This window comes from Oncorhynchus kisutch, linkage group LG6 (genome assembly GCF_002021735.2).
Source record: "Oncorhynchus kisutch isolate 150728-3 linkage group LG6, Okis_V2, whole genome shotgun sequence".
Lineage (NCBI taxonomy): Eukaryota > Metazoa > Chordata > Actinopteri > Salmoniformes > Salmonidae > Oncorhynchus > Oncorhynchus kisutch.
Window position 1 is genome coordinate 76058593 of NC_034179.2, and position 25064 is coordinate 76083656.

Consider the following 25064-nt stretch of genomic DNA (forward strand, 5'->3'; position numbering starts at 1 on the left):
CAATATGGGAAACAATGTTGGCAAACAGAACATTGCAGTCACAGCACATGAAACAGCTGACCCTGTGACGTAACACTGAGGTTTTTGGGGCATTCCTCTCATTTCCAGTGTGTAGCTGTACCTGACGAAGAGTACATTAGACTATCTGAACATGGCTTTAAATCGAAATCATTCTCAAAACGGAGGAGTTTTGATAAACAACGGCGAGAGGTTAGTGAATCATTAATCGCCACGAAGCTCACTTTCTAAAGGTAGCTTAGTTAGCTAACTCGCAAGTTAACGTTAGCTGTTATGGTAATAATAGCTAGCTAGCAAGATAGCTTCCGTACCTAGTGTTAATTAAGTCTAGCCAATGTCAGTTAGCTACTTGGGTTGCTTTTTTAAATTTATTCAGCAAGCGCTATTTTGTAGTGATAACGTCGTTAGCTAGTTTAATAATTTAGCTAGCTACCAGTCAGTAACGTCGTTGTTGTTGGCCTTGCTGGCAGGAAAAGCTACCTAAGTACTAAGTCAGTCAGTCATCATTACGCATTTGAAACGTATTAAAGCTAACGTTAGCTAGATACATTTTCTTACTTTAGTCAAACTAGGTGTAAGAGTAAGCTAGCTAAATAAGTTTGTTTTCCAGGGAGGTAGACACAGCAAAGTCAACAGAGAGTGAGCCCGCCCCAACTACAACCGGAGTCTAAAGTAAACGTTGTGACAGAGTTTTAGGAAGTTGATAAAGTAACAGGAACTTAGGAAATATACGAATAAAGAACTTTTCATAATAGTTAGATTTGGCACATTCTGGAAGTTTTCCGATTTAACCAACCAACCAACCAGTATATGAAATGCCAATAGTAGGCCTATGTTAAATGATGTAGACCATACAGAATCCCACTATGTCCCTTGACACTCGGTTCTGCTAGGATTCTACGACAGTATTTGTCCTATGGAGGACCTGTCATACATACCATACCTATTGATCAGTAAATTCACTACACATGCCTAAACTGAACATGTATCCTCCACTAGTGTGTTGAGGGAATGCAAGAATGTGGAGCTGTCCTTCAGTGATGTCACCAGCAAGACAGACCTGCTGAGGGGGACCAAGAAAGGGACTGTTTACCTCACTCCATACAGGGTATGTTTATTATCTGACCATGCTGGTCCTGTGTGCCTGTTGGAAGACAATCCTTTTTCTTCTATGAGGTTTAATAGCGTTTGGCATCCAATAAATGTTGCATTGCCTACTAGACTGGAGTATAACTCCCTTATACTTAGCTTTAAAAAATCAATACAAAAAAATCTACAAATACCCTACCATCTAACCCTGCACTCACTAAAAAACAAATACATCTCTGCAGCTGCCACCACAACCTCAATTCTCTATGACTTACGTTCCATCCCTGCAGTACAGTTGATAACCATTGCTATAAATGCTAAAAATCCAATCTTACTGAAACACATCCCGCTGTACTGGTACAGTTCTACTACTCAAGCCACTCCTCTCAGGATCCCTCCCCCTTGATCCATCTTCCTCTACTTTCTTCAGTGCCTCAGCACATGACAACTTCTGCACTACTCTAACCCTGGAAACCTCAACCTGCCTCTACGGGACATTTCTGATCTCCAGCCTCATGGGCACCCCTACAATTAACACATACCACTACTTTCACCAATGCTACACATTCCTTTGTCTCATGCCCTTCTGCACACTTCTCACACCTAGGAACCTCCCTCCTATACACTGCTGCCCATAAGCTTGACACCTGTAACAATGTAATGTATTTGGCACAAAAGTTTTTACGGGCTAACTTATATATCCTAACATCACTTTGTTGGGAAAAGACTCAACATCAAAACTCAAAAAGGGGGCTTCCCAAGTGGTGCGGTCTACGGCACTGCATCGCAGTGCTAGAGGCACCTCTACAGACCCGGGTTCAATCTCAGGCTGTGTCGCAGCCGGCTACGACCCGGAGACCCATGATGTGGCGCACAATTGGCCTAGCGTCATCTGGGTTAGGGGAGGGTTTGGCCGGCCGGAATGTCCTTGTCCCATTGCGCTCTAGTGACTCCTTGTGGCGGGCTGGGAGCCTGGATGGTGTTTCCTCCGACACATTGGTTCGGGCTGGCTTCCGGGTTAAGTGAGCAGTGTGTCAAGAAGCAGTGGCTTGGCAGCGTCGTGTTTCAGAGGACGCATGGCTCTCGACCTTCACCTCTCCTGAGTCCGTAGGGTAGTTGCAGCGATGGGACAAGACTTTGACTACCAATTGGATATCGAGAAAAGGGGGTAAAAAATGAACTACAAATAAAAACTCACAAAGACATACGACTCTTCTGTTCCACCACTCACGCCATCCTGTCTGCAGTATCACAAACTGGAAGACTACCATTGCTCTGTTTGTCCTCGTTTCAGTTGGTGTTTGTGTCCAGTAATGCCAAGGACTGCCTGGGGTCTGTGATGTTCCCGTACTACCTGATGAAGGGCTGCAGCATTGAGCAGCCAGTCTTCGCCGCCAATTACATCAGGGGCACAGTGTCTGCTGAAGCTGGGGGTAGGCAGCAGTTTGTTGTCCTCCTGTAGCATTCAACACCATCATGAGGAAATAACTGTAGAGCATGCAAAGTGTTTATGGCCTTCAGTCCCAGGTATGGCCTGATGTGTCCTAGGAATACATGTAGAAGTGAATCAATGACGCAAGTGTGATTTGCCAAGGCCAGATATTTTCCGAGGCTGACATCACTCTGTAAACCACAATCTCGTTTTACTTACAATGTTTATGTGTCAAAGTTTTTAGCAGCAGCAGTAGTAGTTTTTAGCAGCAGCAGTAGTAGTTTTTAGCAGCAGTAGTAGTCGTTTTTAGCAGCAGCAGTAGTCGTTTTTAGCAGCAGCAGTAGTCGTTTTTAGCAGCAGCAGTAGTCGTTTTTAGCAGCAGCAGTAGTCGTTTTTAGCAGCAGCAGTAGTCGTTTTTAGCAGCAGCAGTAGTCGTTTTTAGCAGCAGCAGTAGTAGTTTTTAGCAGCAGCAGTAGTAGTTTTTAGCAGCAGCAGTAGTAGTTTTTAGCAGCAGCAGTAGTAGTTTTTAGCAGCAGCAGTAGTTGTTTTTAGCAGCAGCAGTAGTTGTTTTTAGCAGCAGCAGTAGTTGTTTTTAGCAGCAGCAGTAGTAGTTTTTAGCAGCAGCAGTAGTAGTTTTTAGCAGCAGCAGTAGTTGTTTTTAGCAGCAGCAGTAGTAGTTTTTAGCAGCAGCAGTAGTAGTTTTTAGCAGCAGTAGTTTTTAGCAGCAGCAGCAGTAGTAGTTTTTAGCAGCAGCAGCAGTAGTAGTTTTTAGCAGCAGCAGTAGTAGTTTTTAGCAGCAGCAGTAGTAGTTTTTAGCAGCAGCAGTAGTAGTTTTTAGCAGCAGCAGTAGTAGTTTTTAGCAGCAGCAGTAGTAGTTTTTAGCAGCAGCAGTAGTAGTTTTTAGCAGCAGTAGTTTTTAGCAGCAGCAGCAGTAGTAGTTTTTAGCAGCAGTAGTAGTTTTTAGCAGCAGTAGTAGTTTTTAGCAGCAGCAGTAGTTGTTTTTAGCAGCAGCAGTAGTTGTTTTTAGCAGCAGCAGTAGTTGTTTTTAGCAGCAGCAGTAGTTGTTTTTAGCAGCAGCAGTAGTAGTTTTTAGCAGCAGCAGTAGTAGTTTTTAGCAGCAGCAGTAGTAGTTTTTAGCAGCAGCAGCAGCAGTAGTTTTTAGCAGCAGCAGCAGTAGTAGTTTTTAGCAGCAGTAGTAGTTTTTAGCAGCAGTAGTAGTTTTTAGCAGCAGTAGTAGTTTTTAGCAGCAGCAGCAGTAGTAGTTTTTAGCAGCAGTAGTAGTTTTTAGCAGCAGCAGCAGTAGTAGTTTTTAGCAGCAGTAGTAGTTTTTAGCAGCAGCAGTAGTAGTAGTTTTTAGCAGTAGTAGTAGTAGTTTTTAGCAGCAACAGTAGAAATTGAAGTGTGACATCTCCTCCAAAGCACTGATTATAATTCAATATCAGACGTGTAATTTAATGCAAAGACAAGTACACAGTGCTCATCAATGTTTTGACTCTACTTTCTTTGGTTTCAGGAGGCTGGGAAGGCCAGGCTAGCTTCAAGATGTCTTTTTCCAGTGGGGGGGCCATCGAGTTAGGTCAGCACCTCTTCAAACTGGCAACAAATGGTAAGTAATTTCATGACTGCCATGTTTGTCAGTACAGAGCCTATTTGTCATTCAACATACAGTATCTGCTTTACTCAGTTTATATTGTACAATTTAAATAATTCATTTAACATGTACATCACTAAAGAATTTCCTGGTAATGCAGTCAAAGTTTGTTATATTTGTTAGGCTACATATTTGTTATACATGTTACTCTTTTAGTTCAGTCTGTATTTTAAGATTAACCCTCAACTTTGTTTTAGCATCTCGTGCCCCTCCTGCTCAAAACGGAGGTGCCTCCTTTGGCTATCCCTCTCCTGGAGTGATGAATGGCTACGGCCCACCACCTGTTCCTCAGAACTACCCGTATGAATCCCCACCCCAGCAGAATGGTTTCTACCAGGCTCCCCCAGGCAACATGGGCTATCCCTACCCTATGGCAGCCGCAGGTTTAAAGAACTTTATCATCGCTATAAAACTGTTTGTATGTTATGCAGGTTTGGTTCATAATAATTGAGAATCAAATGTGTGATGCTAGCAGATTGAAGTTTACATTAGAGATTGCCTAGCACTTAAATACAGAAATATTTTGGATAATGCCTCCATTGTTATGAGTGTATGAATTTTATTGATTGGTATCAATATTTATAACTACTTCAAGTAAAGATGTGTCCCCAAGGCTGTTTTGGGTATTCTCTCTTGTGATGCAGGAATGTACCCATCTGCCCCTGCCTACATGGCCCCACCTCCCCCCTATCCTGGGCCCCCTCAAAACTGGGCTGCTCTCCCTGCAGGTTTGTCTCCCTGTCTCTCTCTGTATGTCTGCATCGCTGCATCTGTCTGATGCCATCAGTCTGCCTCAATATGAAGCACATGACGCATGGCACTGAGAAAGGAGTGCTGATGTCGTAAACGGTACACATCATATTAAAAAGGAGAAACAAACAAAATACCTCTCACCCCTAGTCTCCCTTACCCCATGAAACAACCCAGTTGGCCTGAACTCAGTACTCCTCATTTACATATCAGTTGTGTGTTTATTTGTGGGTTTTGGAGAATTGAAAGTGTTGGAAGTGTGCATCATTCAGTCCGGAAGATGTCTTGTCACGAGTATCCTGCTGCAATATACTGTGCTAAGTGTGCTCCATTGTCTCTCCTACTCTACAGTTGTAGTAGCATGTGCTTCTGTATCAGTTACTATACATGTGCATTATTCTCCCCTCATTTCTCTGTCTCTCCCTGATCCTCAGGTAATGCCAAGGCAGCAGAGGCAGCCGGCAGCGCCTATTTCAACCCCAACAACCCCCACAATGTCTACATGCCCATGGTAAGGGACCTGTTATTCTCTCCATGTACATTCAGTGCATGCACTTTATGCTATGTTGATGTTTTTAGTTCAGCGTTTTGAAGATATTCTATCACTGTTTATTCCCACATAGGAACAGCCTCCTCCATATGCACCTTCTGCCCCTCCTGCTCCTTACCCAGGCTATCCAGAGAAGAAGAACAACTAAAGCTCAATAACCATCATCCCCTAATAAATGCAATGGCAAATTATTAATCGGATGATAATTATTAGACTGGAAAGGAAAATATAAAGTACAACATTGACAAAAAGGCAAGATTATTTTCTGGCAATTCACACAAGTAATTTTGAGGCACAACAATGTTGGGACATTTTCAAATGATGAATGTTTCCTTTTAATCATGAGTAAAGCTTCATTTCACCCCCTCCCACTCAGTTTATTTTGTCAATTGCCAAGTAAATGGTTATTCACGTAACGGATAAGTATTCAATCTTTTCAGTTATCATGGTCGGCTCTCTCTCCCTCAGTCTGTTAGAATGTGGAACTGTCCTGTACATAGGAAAGGGTTTCTAACTGCCCTGTTGAGGAACATGTGATGGGCAGTATGGGGAATGTATAGGCATTAAATATTTACAGCATTTTTTAAATCCAGAGGTTTATTACCAAAATACATTTTATAACAATTTTCGATTAAAATGATGCTTATTAACAAAACGACAATTTCTATTCCTACTAGTATTGTAAAGTATTTTTACATTCACGTTCACAGTAAGTGTTTCCATTGTGTTGGTGCGTGGTTTAAGTTTGTTCCAGGGAGCCTTGAATGAAAGCTGAAGTTCCCAGTGCTCTCAATGTACACCATACCTTTCTAGATTATTTCTGGCTTTTTATTAAAGGAAGTACATGTTGTTTGAATATGGCAATTGGATGGAGCACTGACATGTACCTCTACGTATGTGAGATTATTGGTAATGTGCAATGTTCCTAGATCTCACAAATAACTTGTTGAGCCTAGAGATGATAACTGGTCAACATGAATAACCCATGTCCTAGTCGAACCCTGTATATTGTATCGATGAATGCAAAGCCCGGCTGAAACCAAAACCCTACTCTCTGTGCAATTACACAAGTGTGGGGTTACTAGGCCATGTATTTATTTAGCCGCTAGCCTGCTACACAGTGCTTTCTTGCAGTTGTGACGAATTAACCTGTGAAAACCACTAATTTATTCCTGTTTAAACTGGGTTGTAGTGACTAACAAACCATATAATTGCTATTTTAGTGCATAGTGAGGACATGTTGTACTAGTTTTAGGTTATAGGTTTGGTTGGTTTTAAGTATCTGCTTAAATTTATCAAATGTCTGAAATATCTTGTTTGTAAACCCTAATTCCTTCTTTTGAGTTCTTCATATTGATTCAAAATCTAATAATAAATAAATGTTTATGTAAAACCTATCCAAAACAGTGGTGTACCAGTACTTTAAGCATTCTTTTGTATAGAACTAAAAAAAGAAAACGTCAGTTTTGCACCAAAAAATCGTATTAGTAATATCTTGAATAAATATGATATGAAACGCTATCAAATCCTGATGATATCGTCACTCCATATTTTCACAGAAAATCACACACCATACAGAGGTATTTCAAAATACAGTTTCAAGAATCATAACATTACAATTCATAGACTCCAAATACAAGCACACCAAAACATTCACTACACACAACTGCTGTCTTAAAGTTTTCATGTCATCATCACAGAAGGATTAGACATCTCAAATGATAACACTTAAGGAATGACTAATATATTTCTCCTTCATACCCTCCCCACCAACTAATTCATACTAAGGAAAACATTTTACTATCACTACTCTATGGCTTAATTCCTAGTTTATTTCCAATTCCCTCCCTTGGGAAAAGGAATTGTGCATTTTAAAACTTAATTTAATGACTTATTGAATACTTAACTGTCATTTTGTTTTTATGGTGTGTGAAGTGAAGCAATTTTAATTAGACTGCTGAATAGTGATATGTGTACAGTCTGATTTAATGTGCTTTTCTTCCAAGCACTATGAAGCATGTTTTAAGGGGAGTGTCAACCCCTGGGTGTACAAAATAAGAACTTAATGATGTACCACCTATAACACACAGCGGTACTTTGTGGTTAGTGGCTCCTACCCCAGGCCACTTAATATCCAGTTACTGATAATGGTACCGTACTATTGCACTACTTTGGACCAGTAACTGTGTAGCCTGCTGCCCATCCCTCCCCTTTATGACCTTTCAATAGTCTAATACACTTCTTTGCATCACCTCTCCTTAATTTGCACTGATCTGAAAACAAATCCCCTGTTGTTGTCATATTATTTTCACATATCCTATTTTTTGGAGATGAAGATCAAGATGTGGAGTGATCAGTGAAGATAAAGGAGAGGAAGTGACTAGTTTATTATTAAGAGTCGGTCTTAATGCTTCCCTTATGGCTCCTCCTGTAGGAACCACACCTCGTTGCGTCGGCCGTAGGGTTTCATTGGTGGGTCGTAGGTGCAGCAGAAGTACTGTTTCCGCTGAAATGGGGCAGTCTCACCAAGAGTTTTGGTTAGGCGAGAGGCCTCTGCACGGTACTCAGTCTCCCCTGCGAAGCCACCAAACTGCCTGTGAAAAGAAAGGGTAGGTGGATAGGAAAGGAGAGAGAAAGAGGATAAGTGATCAAATAATTGATGATTATTAAATACATTTTGTGTCGTAAAGAATTAAAGAACAAAGTGAGGTGAAGACTGCATGGAGAAACCCACAGTGAGTAGACAGTCATGCCGGGTCGATCCTCGATCCTGATGGCACTGTCGATGGGCACAGGGGGACTGACTTGGTAGTTGGTAGGAATCCTGAGGCTAACCACCAAACGGCGTGACATCACACCGTCGTCCCTGGGATATACTGTGATGATAACCGGTGCTGTCGTCCCCATTGCCTCCCCTTGGAAAACAAAGATACAGAGGACAGATAGAGGGGATAGCAGACAACTTATTGCAACAGTCTTATGTGTGCATCAAGTTCATTGCATCCTCTTAGGCCCAGTTTCAAACTGACCTCTAGCATCAAACAGAGTAGACACTTCTTCAGTCACCCTTAAAGATCTGAAAGTACTGAATAGGTGCCAGTAACATGGTAATAACCCTATCGAACCCTCTGGTAGAATAGAAAGAGTTTTCTCCATATTACTTGCTTACATCAATGCAATACTTTCAGATATGCACATTACATCAGTGGCTCAATTCAATCCATAGCGCTTAAGACCTGCGCTACAGAGGTTAGTTAGAAATTTAAAGGCAATGTTTCCGCATTCATGGTAAGCGCTGCATATGTCGGCTCAATAGGAAATTCCCTTCAAATTTCAATCGCGCTATAGGGCTGAACTTCAGCGATATGGATTGAGTTGAGGCCCTAGATCTTTCTGAGCTTAGGGCTCATTAAAGATGTGTCCACATATAAAGTCTACTGACTGACAGGACAGGCCCTGCTCCCTGATTGGCTCACCTTGGTCGTTACTTCCCCCAATGTACACGAGCAGCTTCCTCACTAGCTCCCCCGTCACCTGGTCAAAGGTCCGCCCCTCTGAGCTCACTGAGGCATACTTTGCACCATCGTACCGCCGCACCTCATAGCTGACCCCCTCCTGGGAAAGAGAGCGGGAGGCCAAATGTGATTCACCAATGACACACATGTTGACAAACTGTTCAGAGGGAAGGAAGCCACACACTACTTGGGGGTTAGAGGGGGGTGGGGCTGGGGGTGCTGTGATTGGCGATATGCAATGGGCAGAATCTGTGCTCACTGATGCCGGTGAAACACTTGGAGTGGAAATGAACAGAGGACAGCCAAATGCCCCCAGAAAAGGATCTAAATAAAAAATATTACGTTGATTTGATTCCAGTTCTTTCCTGCTCTGCTCTCAGGGTCCCGCAGTGTTTAATGAAGCCTAAAGAGAATAATGGGACAAAGATGCCTGTTCTTACATAAGACCAAAACATATAGGTGCCACACACACACACACATGGCAGAGTGGGGTTAATGCGATGTGTACACACACTCACTGACTTGTCCTAAGAGGAAGGCTTATGCTGAGAAATATCAACCATTAAATAACAGAGGAACGTTACGTTTCACAATAATCACTCATTCCATAACCAGTCTTGAGTAAATCTGTTCCACTGAAAGGGACCTCAATGAAGGCCACATTTTTGAAAGGCCAAAAGTTTTATTCAGATCCATTCCACTAAGTTATCCCTTGTTTTAAATCACTCACGCTGAATATGAATGCCTGCTATGTGACTAGACATATAATGCAATGTAAATACAACATTATGCACTGAAAACACTATTTAAAAGTAGGACGACAACATAATGTTGTTTGTTTCCAACATTAGGGTTGTTTTCCTAAAGAAGTTCAAATCTGCTTCGTGTTTTGTTTCCTTGCCACGACACTAACGAGTATCGCGATACTGGTATCGTCTTGGCCCTAGCAACCATATTGATATGGGATTCATTGTATTGATTGATACAGGGATTGAACTGTGTTGCTGAATTGCTAAAAGGTTTAACTTAGCAGAATTCTCTAGACACTAATAATTGACTCCAGCTGGTCTAATTGGGATGTCAAGAACTCATTCATAGTGCTTCTGACTGGTGTTTGGTGTTCATATTGATGAAGGCGTTGTGGCTGCAACCCATCCTTGAGACTGTGGAATAAATGTAAATGTAAGCTCATAGGAAATAACTACAGTAGATGGATGGGGTGACAGTAATGCCATATCTTTAACACGTTTTCTTACTTCACTGCAATTATGCTATGATGTGTCACTGGTGTCAACTGGCCCATTCCCATTGTGTTGTTCCACAATTTTTGTTATTTTGGCTCTGTACTCCAGAACTTTGGATTTGAAATGATACACTGACTATGAGGTTAAAGTGCAGATTGTCCGTTTGAGGGTATTTTCATCCATGTTGGGTGAACCATTTAGATACAGCACTTTTTGTACATAGTCCCCCTATATTAGGGGACCAAAAGTATTGGGACAAATTCACTTATATGTGTATTAAAGTAGTAAAAAGTGAAGTACTTGGTTCCATATTCATAGCATGCAATGACTACAAAAACTTGTTGGATGCATTTGCTGTTTGTTTTGGTTGTGTTTTAGATTATTTGGTGCCCAATAGAAATTAATGGTAAATAATGTACAGTATTGTGTCATTTTGTAGGCACTTTTATTGTAAACAAGGATAGAATATGTTTCTACATTAATTAATTTGGGCTCCCGAGTGGCGCAGCTGTCTAAGGCACTGCATCTCAGTGCTAGAGGCGTCACTACAGACCCTGGTTTGATTCCAGGCTGTATCACAACCGGCCGTGTTTGGGAGCCCTATATGGCGGTGCACAATTGGCCCAGTGTTGTCCGGGTTAGGGTTTGGCCGATGTAGGCCGTCATTGTAAATAATAATTTGTTCTTAACTGACTATTCTAGGTTAAATACAGGTTACATTTTGTTTTTATTATGTGGATGCTACCATGATTATAGATAATCCTGAATGAAATGTGAATAATAATGAGCGAGAAAATGTAGAAGTGTTTAGAAACATTCTATTCTTATTTACAATAAAAGTATCCAAAAGTGCTGGAGTACAGAGCCAAAATAACAACAAAATTCACTGTCCCAATACTTTGGAGCCCATGGTATATGTCACTGTGACCAACATTAACAATACATGTAGGTGACATGTTCCAACAGCAATAATTGAACACTTTGTTCCTGAGTTCAGTCTAAAGGTGCAATTAGCATGTGTACTTAGCTGGAATCCTGCAACCTTCGTATATAATTACTCTGTGTCTCAGCTGGGTATACATGGGCCATAATTATTGTGGATGTGCTAATATTAGCAATTCATTTCATATTCAACCCGCTCTCTTTCTTTTTCTAACTTTTAAACAAATGGTTTTAATTGGTTTGAATGTCACCACACAATGTTATGGGAAGTTTGTAAACCTCTCACACAGAGAAGTTGACATTTCAGCCTTACATGACAACTATGGCCTCTATAACCATTCAGTTGTCTTGGAGTATGAGCCTGTCTTGTGTATCAAGAAATAGACAATGTGCCGTCATTATATAATAAGCATATTGTGCTGTCAACTCGTCCATCTAATCAAATATCTTGTCATTACTAAACAATGCATGGTGCCAAGTAAGATAATTTCAGAGAAATGAAAACATGGCAGAGAAAAGAAAAAAATATGAAAATAAAATGAATAGTACCTTTTTAGTAAAAAGCCAAGGGAGAAATGTAACCACTCTCAAATTCATGGACAGAGAAAGGACGCAAAGACTGACCATCCATGATGACACAATTATAGTTTTACCATGTTTTGAGGCTATACAGTGTTTGTTTACATTTATGTTGTTTACAAACATTGGGGTGATGGGGTACGACAGTTGAACTAAGCTCATGAGGCATTTATGTTACATTCTTCAAGAATCAATGGGTACATTACATGAATTGATGTAACTACTAAGGATTCTAACTTTAAAGCCATCTCCTTCCATTTGTAAGCCCTGAAATATGACAGGACCCACCAATCTGTGTGTGTGTGTGTCTGAGCATGTACAGACAGTTCATCTGCATTCAATGTCAGTTTTAATTAAGAGTGTATGATGTCAGACTCAAATTCCTCTGATCGTGTGTTCGTGTGAGATTTCAGTGTGATCATTTAGGCTCTAGTGAAGTTCACAGATTTAGCACTGACTGATTTCAAAACTGCCAACAGCCTGTCTATTGTCTATTTAATGGCCACTCGTGTCTATTGATACAAAGATTCTCTTTTTCTTATTCCTCTTACAACCTTTTTGGTCATCTGGTTGCATGTTATAGATTGAAGTAGTTCCAGATTCATGATCAGTCTCTTTGTCAGGCCAATGTCTGTAGATGTTTTTGTCAGTGCCACTTGATTCCACGCTCTCTGTCAATTGATCTAGCAGTCGTCTTTGCCTCCATCTGTCTGGCTTTGTCTCGTCTCAAATGTAGTATTTAATGAAGAACTCTGTCGGGGTGCACAAGTAAATCATATAGAAGCTCACACATTACTAGTTTCACCAAACACTTTCCCAACCAACCTCAAATTATCTGTCAGTCTCTCTCAGAGAACACAACCTTGCTTTAGTGACCTCAGTATTATTTATTTTTTATTTAACCTTTATTTAACTAGGCAAGTCAGTTAAGAACAAATTCTTATATTATGTCAAACTCTTAAGGAGGTATGGTCAGTGTAGCAGTACACACAGTGGTGCCACTACTGAGGTCATAGGGAACACACACACACACAGATCTGCCCCCACCTTCTAATGCGAGCTCACAGGTGCCAGGAGGTAAGGTGTAATTAACAATGGTTGGTTTCAAAAGGTCAAACACTTTAAAGGGATTGGCATTACAGAATCCTAAAAATGCATAACACATAAGCCTACTGATAATCAAAATGTACTTTTCTTGACATCATGGTAGACTGGGGCCAATAGGCTAGTTTCACTACAACCAAAGTGAGTAACAAATTAAAAATGTCTTATAATAAAACAATATTTGCGAGATACTGAAGAGATCTGTCTGTAGTGACCAGTTGTATTATGCACCAAACAAGGCGGAGGTGTACAGTGGCGCGCGCGATCAAGTGATGCAATGCAATGCTTGACTGACAGACACACACTAAAGTTGAAACTGACAGGTCAAGGTGTATCCTACCTTGGTCTCGCTGCTGAGCAATTTGTAGTCCGTTTCTTCTGTGTTCCCGAAAATTGTATTCTTTATCATTCCAAACATCGCGCTCTGGCCAGGTCACCACTCTGCTGCGCGCGTTGTCCCTTTATGATATGTTATCGCCTGTGTTATTGTAGCTTTTGCTTCCTTTGAAATAACTTGTTCTTATTTCATAATCTAGCCTACCTTCTTATTTTTGTCCTCCTTTTAAAATCACATAAGGAGATTCACTTAAAATATGCTGTACACTCCTTTCCTTGATCCTCGGACCTTATTGGACAAATTAAATCAGAACATATCTATTCACGTATTTATCTGATGTTGTTACCTAGTAGTACAACTAGGTTGAAATAGTGAATCTTGCTCCTAGCTCACTAGACGAGTTGACGATTTACAGCCACTGAGCCACACGAATATAAACAACTGTCTCCGCCCTCCCTTCCCGCCTCCACGCTTGGTTTTTCACAATGTCCACTTAATAGCTAGCCTACTTTTAATTGACGTAATAATTATTCCCATCGATTATCATGCACATTATTGCAGGCGGTAACATGATCTAGTTGATTTAATTTGTATTTAGATCTCCACTGCGTAAGGTTATACTGGCATTAAACATACACTGAATACTTAATGCAGCAGTGTAGCAGCGGTGTAACCTACTATATGCAGTAATATAGAATCCTGATTGAAATAACATTTAATTCGCTTTCACATACCACTTCAAAACATACACATAACACAATGTTGCACAAGCGTGTCACTGCTCTCTCTCCAGCTGTGTGTCAAAGTAATTCAATGTCTTGGGATGCATGGAGGAGTGGGGTGTAGAGACACGTGTTATTTGGAGACTTTATAACACTATAATTTGACGCTGTTGGTGTGCCACTATGCATTACATTTCCACTGCATGCGTGTGGACGGTGGGTGCTGCCGCGCATGTGCAAGCATATTTCATGTCCCTATGTGTCACAGCGTTCTGCGTAGCTCTAGGGTCAATCTATTTAAACCCACACAGAAGACAATGGTAGTCACCGTATAACAAATGGAATGGGGAGTGTTACACATCTTCACAGATTTAACTAAGAAAGGGGGATGAATAGAAGAGAATGAATAGTCCAATAGGGGCACAGTTAATGACGAGGCTTTCTTTTGATAATCCAGGATGAAAATAAGGACAAAGAACGAAAAGAATATATAATAATTCCCAGAAGGTAATACATGTTACTCGTATATATATATATTTTTTTTTAATCTGGCAAAAGACTGCAGAGAAAAATGTAGTGGAGGAGTTGGTAGAAATGCCAGTTGCCATAGACACAATAATGAAGCACATCAATATGCAAGTACAAAGCAATACAACTCCTGCTGTTTTCCATTATGCTGGTAATAATCTTCTTATAAACGCCTACATAAGAGACAAAATAAAACATATTGTTATACTTCTCTTATGCATGTTGCATGCCCTAGCATTATCTAAGACCTTTCCTTTATTTCACTGTTGGCTGTTCTTCACACTATTTAAACCACTGGCCAAAAGGCAGTGAAGAACAAAACATTTAAAAGATCAAAGGTCCCCCAATGAGTTCACATCCATATGACATAACATACCCTCTTTGTAATGCTTCATCTTTTAATTAACCAGGAATTTTAATTGCCTGATATCCTTTAAAATATAAATATGACTGAATTACTTCACATCAGTTTTATCTGCCGAGTATGAATGTTTTACCTGAACATCAAACATTGCTCCAAGTAAACCTTACTGAATTGAGATCAAAAGGGATATTACTTCATTTTATATGTTAGATTTAATTGGTTGTTTTATTAGTAGATTATTAGCAGCCACTAGCAGCATATGGATTGCAAGAAAAGTGAGATATCATGGTGACCTGATAAAAGTGATTCATACTTTAATTGGCAAAAGTTGTCCCATTATTTACAAATATTTTAATTACAGCCATTGTCTCAAGACAGACACAAAGTGAGGGGTGGTAGGGAGAGCTGTGAATCTCATATTTCTAATAGCTTTAATCCTCCCTGGTATAATAACAAATCACAGTCCTTGTTCATAGCAGCCTTCATCTCTTCCTCTGTTTTATAAAAGAGCAAAATAGCATTAGGTCCAGCGTGATGATTTTACAACCCTCTGGTGTGGTATGAGAGTCTTCTCCCTTCCTTCACTTCTCCCAGCCCTTCCCCCAGGCTGGGCGGGCAGCCTGAGTCCCACAATTCCTGCCATCTCCTCTGTGTCATGCTGCCCTTTCCCATGGTAGATGTCGTAGAGAGCCATGTGTTGCCGTGTGGAGATGAGCAGACAGAGGTAGCTGTGCGAAGCATAGAGGGCCTCCTCCTGAGCAAGACAATATCTCTCCCCAGTGATCTAAAAAAAAAGTGGGCAGAATTAAGATAAAAAGCCTTTATAAAGCATGCATAACAATGACACTAACATAGAGGACTAACATTGCCATCTTGAAGGTGAATTTATGCCGCAATTACACTTGCAAATAGATATGATACATTTACTAAAGAAATATAAAGCGCCTAGTGAAAGTAAACACCCACTTGTCTTCACATTTTGCTGCCTTCAAATCAAATCTAAAAAAAGGGATTGCAGAGCTACACAACCTACAGTACTGCACAATTTCAAAGTGAAAGAAAGCTATAGAACATTTTCCAAATTAATAAACAAATACAAGATGTTTTGATTGTGTGTCTTCAAACCCCAGTTAATACTTGGTGGAAGCATCTTTGGCAACCATTACAGCTGTGAATAACTTCATTATGATTCTACCAACTTTGCACAGCTCTTAATAATATCTTCTTTGTGATCGGTGTCCCTTCCATGGGACAGTTGAGCTAACGTAGGCTAATGTGATTAGCATGAGGTTGTAAGTAACAAGAACATTTCCCAGGACATAGACATATCTGATATTGGCAGAGAGCTTAAATTCTTGTTAATCTAACTGCACTGCCCAATTTACAGTAGCTATTACAGTGAAAGAATACCATGCTATTGTTTGAGGATAGAGCACAATTTTGAACATCAAAAAGTTAAACAAACTAGGCACATTTGGGCAGTCTTGATACAAAATTTTGAACAGAAATGCAATGGTTCATTGGCTCAGTATAAACTTTGCACATACTCTGCCATCTAGTGGCAACAATCGAAATTGCCCCTGGGCTGGAATAGTGCATTATGTCCTTTCTCTTGCATTTCAAAGATGGTACAATTTTTTTTACAAAAGAACAGTTGTTTTTTTCTTTGTAATATCTTCTACCAGATCTATTGGTGTTATATTCTCCGACATTTCCACAAACATCAAAGTGTTTCCTTTAAAAATGGTACCAAGAATATGCATATCCTTGCTTCAGGGGCTGAGATACAGGCAGTTAGATTTGGGTATGTAATTTTAGGCGAAATTTGAAGAGAAAAAAAGGGGCGGATCCTTGAGGTTAAGGCAAATACTGTATATCCATTGTTTTTAAAAATCAACATTTCTCAAGCTCAGTACATTTGGTTGTGAATCATTGGACAGCAATATTTAATATCGGCTTAAATAAAATTGTAAAAAAATTTAAGATATTGACTGGACCATTCAGGAACAATCAACAACTTTTGAAAGCCATTCTGGTGTGTCTTCTGCATTAAAAATAAAAAATAAAACCCTATCCCAGGGTTAGGTTTTCAAGAGGACAGAGGTGGGTTTTTCTGTAGCTTTACCTGGGCTGTGCTCCTTTCATATTTATTTTGATCCCAACAAACTTCCCAGTCCCTTCACTTCATACTACTGCCCTGTATGACAAATTGAAAAGAAGTGGGGGAAAAAAAAAAAACTCCTAATCACCCATTCTGTTTTCAACAAGGCTGTTAAGTAATACTGCAAGACAACATGGCAAATTATTTTGGGGGGTCTAAATTAAAAACGCCACGAGTGAAACTCTCTCTATTTTCAAGTATTGGTGGTGACAGCATCATGTTATGGGTATGCTTGTCATCGGCAGAGACTATGGAGTTTGTTAGGATCAAAATAAATATTTTTAAAGGAGCACAGCCCAGGTAAAAAGTTAGAGGAAAAGTTTGTCTTCTGAAAACCTAACCTTGGGATAGGAGTTTTAAACAAATTCTAATGTGGAAGACACACCAGAATGTCTTTCCAAGACTTGGAGTGTTCCTGAGTGGTCTTAAAACTGCTTGCAAAACAGAGACAAGGTTTGAATATTGCAGTCCATCAATGATTCCCAAACAGATTTAATGAGCTTGAGCCATTTTGACCAAAACAAATGAATATACACTCAGTGGTCAGTTTATTAGGTACATCTAGTACTGGGTCAGATCCCCCTGTAGCCATGAAGGGATGACCTGGTCAGCAACAATGTTCAGATATGCTATGGCATTCAAACGTTGCTCAATTGGTATCAAGGGACCTAATGTGTGCCAGGAAAACATTCCCCACACCATTACACCACCGACACCAGACTGTACCATTGACACCAGACAGGATGGGGCCCATGGCCTCATGATGCTTTTGCCAAATCCTGACTGCCATCAGCATGATGCAACAGCGCCGGGATTAGTCGGACCAGGCAATTTTTAAACCACTCCTCAAATTGTCCAGTGTTGGTGATCGTGTGCCCACTAGAGCCGCTTCTTCTTGTTTTAAGCCGATAGAGTGGAACCCAGTGTGGTCGTCTGCTGCAATAGCCCATCCGTGAAAATGTAGGTTGTGTAGATCTGTTGTGCGTTCCTAAATGCTGTTCTGCACACCACTGTTGTACTGCGCCGTTATTTCCCTGTTTGTGGCCCGCATGTTAGCTTGCACAATTCTTACCATTCTCCTTCAACACGCTATTTTTCGCCCACAGGACTGCTGCTGACTGGATGTTTTTTGTTTGTTGCTCCATTCTCGGTAAACCCTAGACACGGTTAATTTATTTATTTTATTTAGTTAGACAAGTCAGTTAAGAACAAATTTTTTATTTACAACGACAGCCTACCTGAAAATAGCTTTATTTTTTGGATATATCCTGCAATTTAACTTAGGAGCACTAAAATGCTACATAGTCTGCCGGGTCACATTTTACTTTTAAAATGTTCAGTTCATCCACCATTTTATATCATCCATAGAACCATGCCCCAGGCTCTAGGAAGAGTATTGGTGGTTCCAAACTTCTTCCATTTAAGAATGATGGAGGCCACTGTGTTCTTGGACCTTCAATGCTGCAAAAAGCCCCCTGCGGGGACAGGGGCCTGGGATTTCAAAAATAAATACACTTTAAATATAGGACAAAACACACATCACAACAAGAGAGACAACACTACATAGAGACCTAAGACAACAACATAACAGCAAAACATGACAACACAGCATGGTAGCAACACAAAAACAACATGGTAGCAACACATGGTAGCAGCACAAAAACATGGTACAAACATTATTGGGCAACAGCACAAAGGTCAAGATGGTAGAGACAACAATATATCATAAACAGCAGCCACAACTGTCAGTAAGAGTGTCCATGATTGGGTCTTTGAATGAAGCGATTGAGATAAAACTGTCCAGTTTGAGTGTTTGTTGCAGCTCGTTCCAGTTGCTAGCTGCAGCGAACTGAAAAGAAGAGCGACCCAGGGATGTCTATGCTTTGGGGACCTTTAACAGAATGTGACTGGCAGAATGGGTGTTGTATGTGGAGAATGAGGGCTGCAGTAGATATCTCAGATAGGGTGAGTGAGGCCTAAGAGGGTTTTATAAATAAGCATCAACCAGTGGGTCGTGCGACGGGTATACAGATATGACCAGTTTACAGAGGAGTATAAAGGGCAGTGATGTGTCATATAAAAGGAGCATTGGTGGCAAATCTGATGTTCCTTACCATTCGGCCATCTAGCAGGTCATGCGTGAAAAGCCCAGGAGGCCGGTCGTTTCTAAGATACTGGAACCGGTGCGCCTGGCACCGACGATTATACCATGCTCAAAGTCGCTTAAGTCACTCGCTTTGCCCATTCTAACGTTCAAGCACGGGTGGTGTACCTAATAAAACTAGCAACTGAGTATATAACCCGAAGAGTTGGGAAAAGTTGGTAGAATCTTATTCCAAATGATTCACTGCTGCCCAAGGTGATTCCACCAATTATTAACTCAGGGAGTTAGTGTTACTGTAATTTAATTATACCAATATGTATTCATTAATTGAATTCCCTTAATCTATTTTATGAGAATTTGTAAAATTCTTGTTTGTATAATATAGACGGAGACCAGTCTTTTCAATAATAGGTAACAGAATTTATTCTCGGAGTGCGCTGCCACGTTACCACGAGCAACAGTTTATATACAATAACATGATGTCATTTCATTGCTTCTAGAATGAATCCCCTCCTCCCGACCTAGAATCAAGTGAGGTTAAAAGTTTATTCTAACTCACTAACACACTCACAGGTCACACAACGTAACTGAATTAACTTTTGACCCCTCAACATTATCGATCACCACTTAGCTGACAGTTCTAATTAACAGAAAACCTAGGAATGCACTCACTGTCTTATCTAAAACACCCCAGAGCTAAGTTTTGGCGGTTCAACCATAGGTTAACTACCTTATCTGTTTACTTAATCCATAACCCATTTCTTTCTTCCTAGTTGGAATGGTGTTCATTAACTTTAATTACTCCTTGTCTGTGTCACACAATCCCTTCTTATGAACTCATATTGTTAATCAGATATAATAAAACAGAGTATAAGTTTACTTAGTTACAGTTCTATTTAAAATGAGGATATTGTTTATTAATTTATTCATAATATTTCTAACAGTTAGAGACTGTTAAATTCTTTCACTTTGAAAATGAGGAGTAGGTTGTTAGATCAGTAGAAAAAATAATTTAATCTCTTTTAGGATTTAATTTTAAGGTAGTAAAATGTGAAAAAAGTTCAAGGTGTAGACTTTCTAAAGGAAAGGGGAAACCTAGTCAGTTGCACAACTGAATGCATTCAACCAAAATGTGTCTCCTGCATTTAACCCAACCCCTGAATCAGAGGGGTGCCGGAGGCTGCCTTAATCGATGTCATTGGCGCCTGGGGAGCAGATGTTGTTGGACACTGTATATTTTTGAAGTATTCAAAACATACAACTATATGATAACAGAGTCTAGAATCAACAGGATCCTGAACAGATTCTACCGCCAAGCCATAAGACTGCTAAACGAGACTGCTAAATAACTCATCAAATGGCTACCTGCATTGACCCTTTTTTGCACCAACCCACTTGCACTGACTATGCACACACAGGACTCTACCAACACAGTAACACTGACATCCCAACACACACACTGACTTTCATACTCACCACTTTGCTGATGCTACTGCCTATTACCCACCCCTTTGCTTAGTCACTTTACCCCTACCTATATGTACAGCCACCTCAATTACCTCTTACTCCTGCACATCGACACGCTGGTCCTACTCCCTGTATATAGCCATGTTATTTTTTATTTGTTATTCACTGTGTATCTATTCCTCCTGTCACTATTTCACTTTCTCTCAGGATTGTTGGAAAAGGACCCGTTCACAAAGCTACATCACATCTATTAACTAAAGAGGAATTAGTCGGTTGGGTCAGGGTGAATATATAGCCATGTCCCCATCTCATTGTTGGGCTATGGCCTACAATTTAGTCAAGTATTCTTGGCCATCGTTTGAACGAAGCCTACATTTGTTAAGTTTATGAGTTTGAATGATTATTAACACATTTGCCAAGAAGAAAGGAATGCTATGATTAGATTGATATAGCTATATCAATCTTTTTTTTACCAGGCCCACATTTGCAAAAAAAAATCCAGCAACATCAGACCATATTCATTGACACTCACAATATGTCAATGCCTGTCAAACAGATATTCAATTAGGGATGCATATATCAGTGAACATATCGGAATCAGATGATATTAGCTAAAAATGCTAGCTTTAGCTTGGTACCTAGCTAGCACCAAGACAACCAGCCTGAAAACAATGACCAGTAGAAACTGCAGTCATTTTCATTATTCTTAACAATGATTTAGGAATCCTTGTGAGTAAGTATTAGCTAGGTTGCCACTTGTTGTTCACCTATTGAAATTGAACTTCAGTTCATGAAAATAAATAGCTAGCCAGCTAACCTAAACTCACCCCATTCCGTACAATTGTGCGCAACCGCAACATTCTAACGAGGCTACAAAGAAAACTAATTGGACTGTAGCGACTTTGTTGACTTCAAAATCGGGGGTGTGAACTAGGTTTCTATTCAAGCGTTGATCGACATGGTAATGGCTCTATAGTATTGGAGAAAAGTTGAAAAAGAACGGACCCTCCGTTACATCGTGGCGTGTCATGTCGTAACGTACAGCACGCATAAAGCAACCATTTCTGTCTTACAATCTCTCTCCACCAGGTGTAGCACTTCTCTCATCCTTTAGAAACAAGAAATTGACAGTGACAGGGGTAAGGGGGGATACCGAGTCATTTTTTGTGTCATCATTGCATGCAATCCTCATTCTCAAAGCCGCTGTTTACTTCTAAGATCACTTTAGCAACGCCCTAAACCCGATTCAAATTCGACACAAACCTTCCAATAGGTATGCAATGACACATTATATAAACTCTTTATAGTGTTTTATTTACATTTTAGAGGCAATAAGGTGATATGTTGGACAGATCGAGTGAAAAAAAAGCCATTTTCCCACACGACATCTCTCCTTCTCACCATCACGCATTAGTTTCGCTTCCCCACCCGCCATTTTTAAAAACACCCAACAGGGCTCATTGCCTGCTTGAATTATGCAGAAACAGGCAGCGTTTAGGTCATGTCATTTATTTTGTTGGAAGGGGAAGAAATTGTGCTTTACAATGGTATTGACATTACAGTTGATCTGGAAGTATTACGTTTTGGGGGTGCTAAAATAAGGGCAATTGTACGGACCAAGGCGATGTACGAGTTTACGTGAGTTTACTATACTTAACCCTGTTGAGCAAAGATAACGTTATAAGCTGCCAGCTAGCTTCATCTAGCTAGTGAGGCTCGACCCGACCGGGATGTGTGTTGTGAAGCTAGCCACAATAAATCCCTATGGGACTCCCAATCACGGCCGGATGTGATACAGCCTGGATTCAAACCAGGGACTGTAGTAACACCTCTTGCACTGAGATGCAGTGCCTCTGACTGCTGAGTCCATGGGTTAACTATTTAACTGTACTGGAATGCTTAAAAGGCCACAAAAATTGTAATTATCAGTCATCAGTATCGTTTTCTTTTGGCAAGGAAAATCGGATATCGGATATCCGCCAAAAATGTCATATCGGTGCATCACTAAATTAAATGTGAAATATTTTAGCCTGCTGTTATTTTCAATTTGTTACCTAGTTGTTATCCTGCCTTTTCAGGGACCCCCAAAGCTCTCTGAGGCATCTACTGTTGAGAATTACTGTAAAATTCTGCACTGCTGCAGCAAATGAACATTGGCAATGGTTATTTATTATTGTCATCATGCCGATAGTCCTGCAATATCTAGGCATAAAAATAGTGCATTGGAGGAAAAGTAGCACTAATGTTAAAGTTAGAACACACAGGCTCGTGATAGTCACCTTGGCTTGGTTAGCCAGGCACTAGTAACGTTAGGGCCAATGATACTAACCTGGTGCTGCCATTGGACAACGTTATCGTATCGCTGTAATTTAGCAAATTAGTCCCATAACAAAGCCACCAATGCGGCCTATTCTTGAGGATAACCCGTTGCAGGATGGCTAAGTATTGGCTGGAGTCGTTAACACATTTTTAACCACGGCAATCTAGCTAAGTTAGCTACATTAGCTTACGTTACCATGGTGGATAGATGTCGTGGTTTCATTAAAGTTGTAGCTAGTTAATAACCTCATTTACTCATCAACATGACTTACCTGTTTTTTACAGAATTGATCTAAAACATAATTGTATGCCAAAGAATGTTTGTATTCCGGTCCTTTAATCGCTCGTATCCCCCTCAGGATCCCCTGGCAAAGGCAGAGAGGTGAAGACAACGACTGGCTTGTTTGGGTGCACACCAATTATACATAAATTATTCGCGCTCACCTACTATCAGGAGCACAAATAATGACATCACTTTCGTATAGTAATAATTTAAACCTTGAAAATATTAGCCCACATTTCAAACCATTGCAATGTCGATATCTCATTCAAAAGATATTACACTCAGTGGACAGTTTATTAGGTCTGTGCTAGTGAAACAGTCCTGTAGCTTAGCATCCGCTTCATCAGACCACTTCCGTTTTGAGGGCATTGCTTCCTTGAGTTTTTGCTTGTTAGCAAAGTTATGGTCAGATTTGCCAAATGGAGGGCGAGGGAGAGCTTTGTAGAGTAAAGGTGATTTAGAGTTAATTTTTTCCTCAAGTTGCACGTAACATGCTGGTAGAAATTTGTTCAAACGGATTCCAGTTTTCCTACATTAAATCCCCGGCCCTCTGGATGAGCATTTTCTTGTTTGCTTATGGCCTCATACAGCTCGTTGAGTGCAGTCTTAGTGCCAGCGTCGGTTTGTGGTGATAAATAGACAGTTACGAAGAATATAGATGAAAACTTTCTTGGTAAATTGTGTGGTCTACAGTTTATCATGAGGTACTCTAACTCAGTCGAGCAGAATCTTGAGACTTTAATATTAGAGATCGTGCACCAGCTGTTGTTGACAGAGACACACACCACCACCACTGATCTTACCAGCGCAGTCTCGCCAGGCATCCGGTTCTACGACCTCTGTAACGGCGTCTCCTCTTCATACGAATGATAGGGATTTGGGCCTGGTCTGGGAGAAGCAGTATATCCTTCGCCTCCGACTCATTAAAGAAAAACTCATCCAGTTCAATGTGAGTAATCGCTGTTTAGATGTCAAGAAGCTCTTTTTGGTCATAAGAAACAATGGTGGAAAAAAAAAAAAAAGTTTAAAACCCCCACAAAACGGCACAATGGTCAGGTGCCCTTAAAACTGCGGCCATCCCCTCAGGAGCCATTCTCTTTTCTCTGTGAAGGACCGGGCACCCTGGAATGGGCTCAAACGTTGCTCAATTGGTATCAAGGTACCTAACGTGTGCCAGGAAAACATTCCCCATACCATTACACCGCCACTAGCATGGCAGAGGGAAGTAGTTTGGGGGTCTATATCGGTTCGCTAATTCAGAACTAGGAAAGGCCCAGTCTACTAGTTTTGTGATTTTTGAAAAAACGAAATGTATTTGTATTTGAGTGTTTACCAGCAGTTTTAACTTGAGTATGACAATTATCTGTACAAACAGTTAATCTGGTAATACTAGTTGAATATAAAAAAAAACGTTTTCAATTTCTTAAAATACTTCCAGTAATGTACATTTCCATTAAGTGGTTTGTAAGTATGTTAAATTAATACTGCACAAAAAGTGGTTATTTTCCCATGTTATTTTATGAAGAAAAATATTACATTTGATGTGGATGTTTTCTGTCTTTGCCCATAACTCTTGATGTACATGTTTGAGGACAGGGTTTTGTTTTTTCTGGATTCCATTAGAATGACAATTGCAGAGAACTGGACAGGGCAACAACTCTTACAATCCCAACTATTGAATCCTGCAAGATACTGTTCTTAATTATACAACTATCTTTTTTGCCAAAGCAGAGATGCTATATATTTATATTTATATTTTTGCCTATGCTAAACATGGGTCGGCTAATACTAGTAAAGGCCCAGTGCACTACTTTTGTGAAAACATATAAATAGCAGCACCCTTACTTCCCGCGGCTATGGCTGTCTCTCACCCGACTTACTGTCCCTCCTCTCTACCTCCCTCCA

At 40.3% G+C, this 25064-nt stretch overlaps 3 protein-coding genes across 6 annotated transcripts; 1 reads left to right on the forward strand and 2 right to left on the reverse strand.

Moving 5' to 3' along the window:
• Positions 1–7011, forward strand: LOC109898614 (WW domain-binding protein 2-like). The gene is made up of 8 exons (XM_031827604.1): positions 1–210; positions 1018–1126; positions 2402–2540; positions 4053–4145; positions 4388–4573; positions 4835–4918; positions 5375–5451; positions 5564–7011. Exons 1-8 carry the CDS (start codon positions 152–154, stop codon positions 5636–5638), a joined length of 822 nt encoding a protein of 273 aa, XP_031683464.1. The 5' UTR covers positions 1–151; the 3' UTR covers positions 5639–7011.
• On the reverse strand, positions 5794–13691 carry LOC109898613 (heme-binding protein 1). The gene is made up of 4 exons (XM_020493647.2): positions 13215–13691; positions 8967–9105; positions 8225–8405; positions 5794–8084 (listed from the first exon to the last, which is right to left on the reverse strand). The coding sequence occupies exons 1-4, from the start codon at positions 13290–13292 to the stop codon at positions 7907–7909; spliced, it is 576 nt and encodes a 191-aa protein (XP_020349236.1). The 5' UTR covers positions 13293–13691; the 3' UTR covers positions 5794–7906.
• A 1423-nt stretch (positions 13692–15114) lies between these two features.
• LOC116374465 (protein FMC1 homolog) lies at positions 15115–24086 on the reverse strand. 4 transcript variants are annotated; one of them, XR_004210411.1, is made up of 3 exons: positions 23321–23473; positions 23149–23241; positions 15588–15609 (listed from the first exon to the last, which is right to left on the reverse strand). XR_004210411.1 is itself a non-coding variant. In XM_031827605.1 (2 exons), exons 1-2 carry the CDS (start codon positions 23981–23983, stop codon positions 15346–15348), a joined length of 285 nt encoding a protein of 94 aa, XP_031683465.1. In that variant the 5' UTR covers positions 23984–24086; the 3' UTR covers positions 15115–15345. The 4 variants fall into 4 exon arrangements, 1 of the variants encoding a protein (XP_031683465.1); XR_004210410.1 differs by lacking the exon at positions 23321–23473 and having other exon boundaries at positions 15115–15609; positions 23149–23305; XM_031827605.1 differs by lacking the exons at positions 23149–23241; positions 23321–23473 and adding an exon at positions 23963–24086 and having other exon boundaries at positions 15115–15609.
• Positions 24087–25064: the final 978 nt, after the last annotated feature.

Bases quoted from the DNA above. Each gene is read 5' to 3' on its own strand.
- LOC109898614 (XM_031827604.1), top strand. From the start codon at position 152: ATGGCTTTAAATCGAAATCATTCTCAAAACGGAGGAGTTTTGATAAAC. The intron at 211-1,017 runs GTTAGTGAATCA...ATCCTCCACTAG, and splicing joins TTGATAAACAACGGCGAGAG to TGTGTTGAGGGAATGCAAGA. The intron at 5,452-5,563 runs GTAAGGGACCTG...ATTCCCACATAG, and splicing joins ACAATGTCTACATGCCCATG to GAACAGCCTCCTCCATATGC.
- LOC109898613 (XM_020493647.2), bottom strand. From the start codon at position 13,292: ATGTTTGGAATGATAAAGAATACAATTTTCGGGAACACAGAAGAAACG. The intron at 9,106-13,214 runs GTAGGATACACC...TCTCTTTCCCAG, and splicing joins TGCTCAGCAGCGAGACCAAG to GAGGGGGTCAGCTATGAGGT. The intron at 8,085-8,224 runs GTGGGTTTCTCC...TTCTTTTCACAG, and splicing joins GGCATGACTGTCTACTCACT to GCAGTTTGGTGGCTTCGCAG.
- LOC116374465 (XM_031827605.1), bottom strand. From the start codon at position 23,983: ATGCCTGGCGAGACTGCGCTG. The intron at 15,610-23,962 runs GTAAGATCAGTG...CTTTTTTTTTAG, and splicing joins TGCCTGGCGAGACTGCGCTG to ATCACTGGGGAGAGATATTG.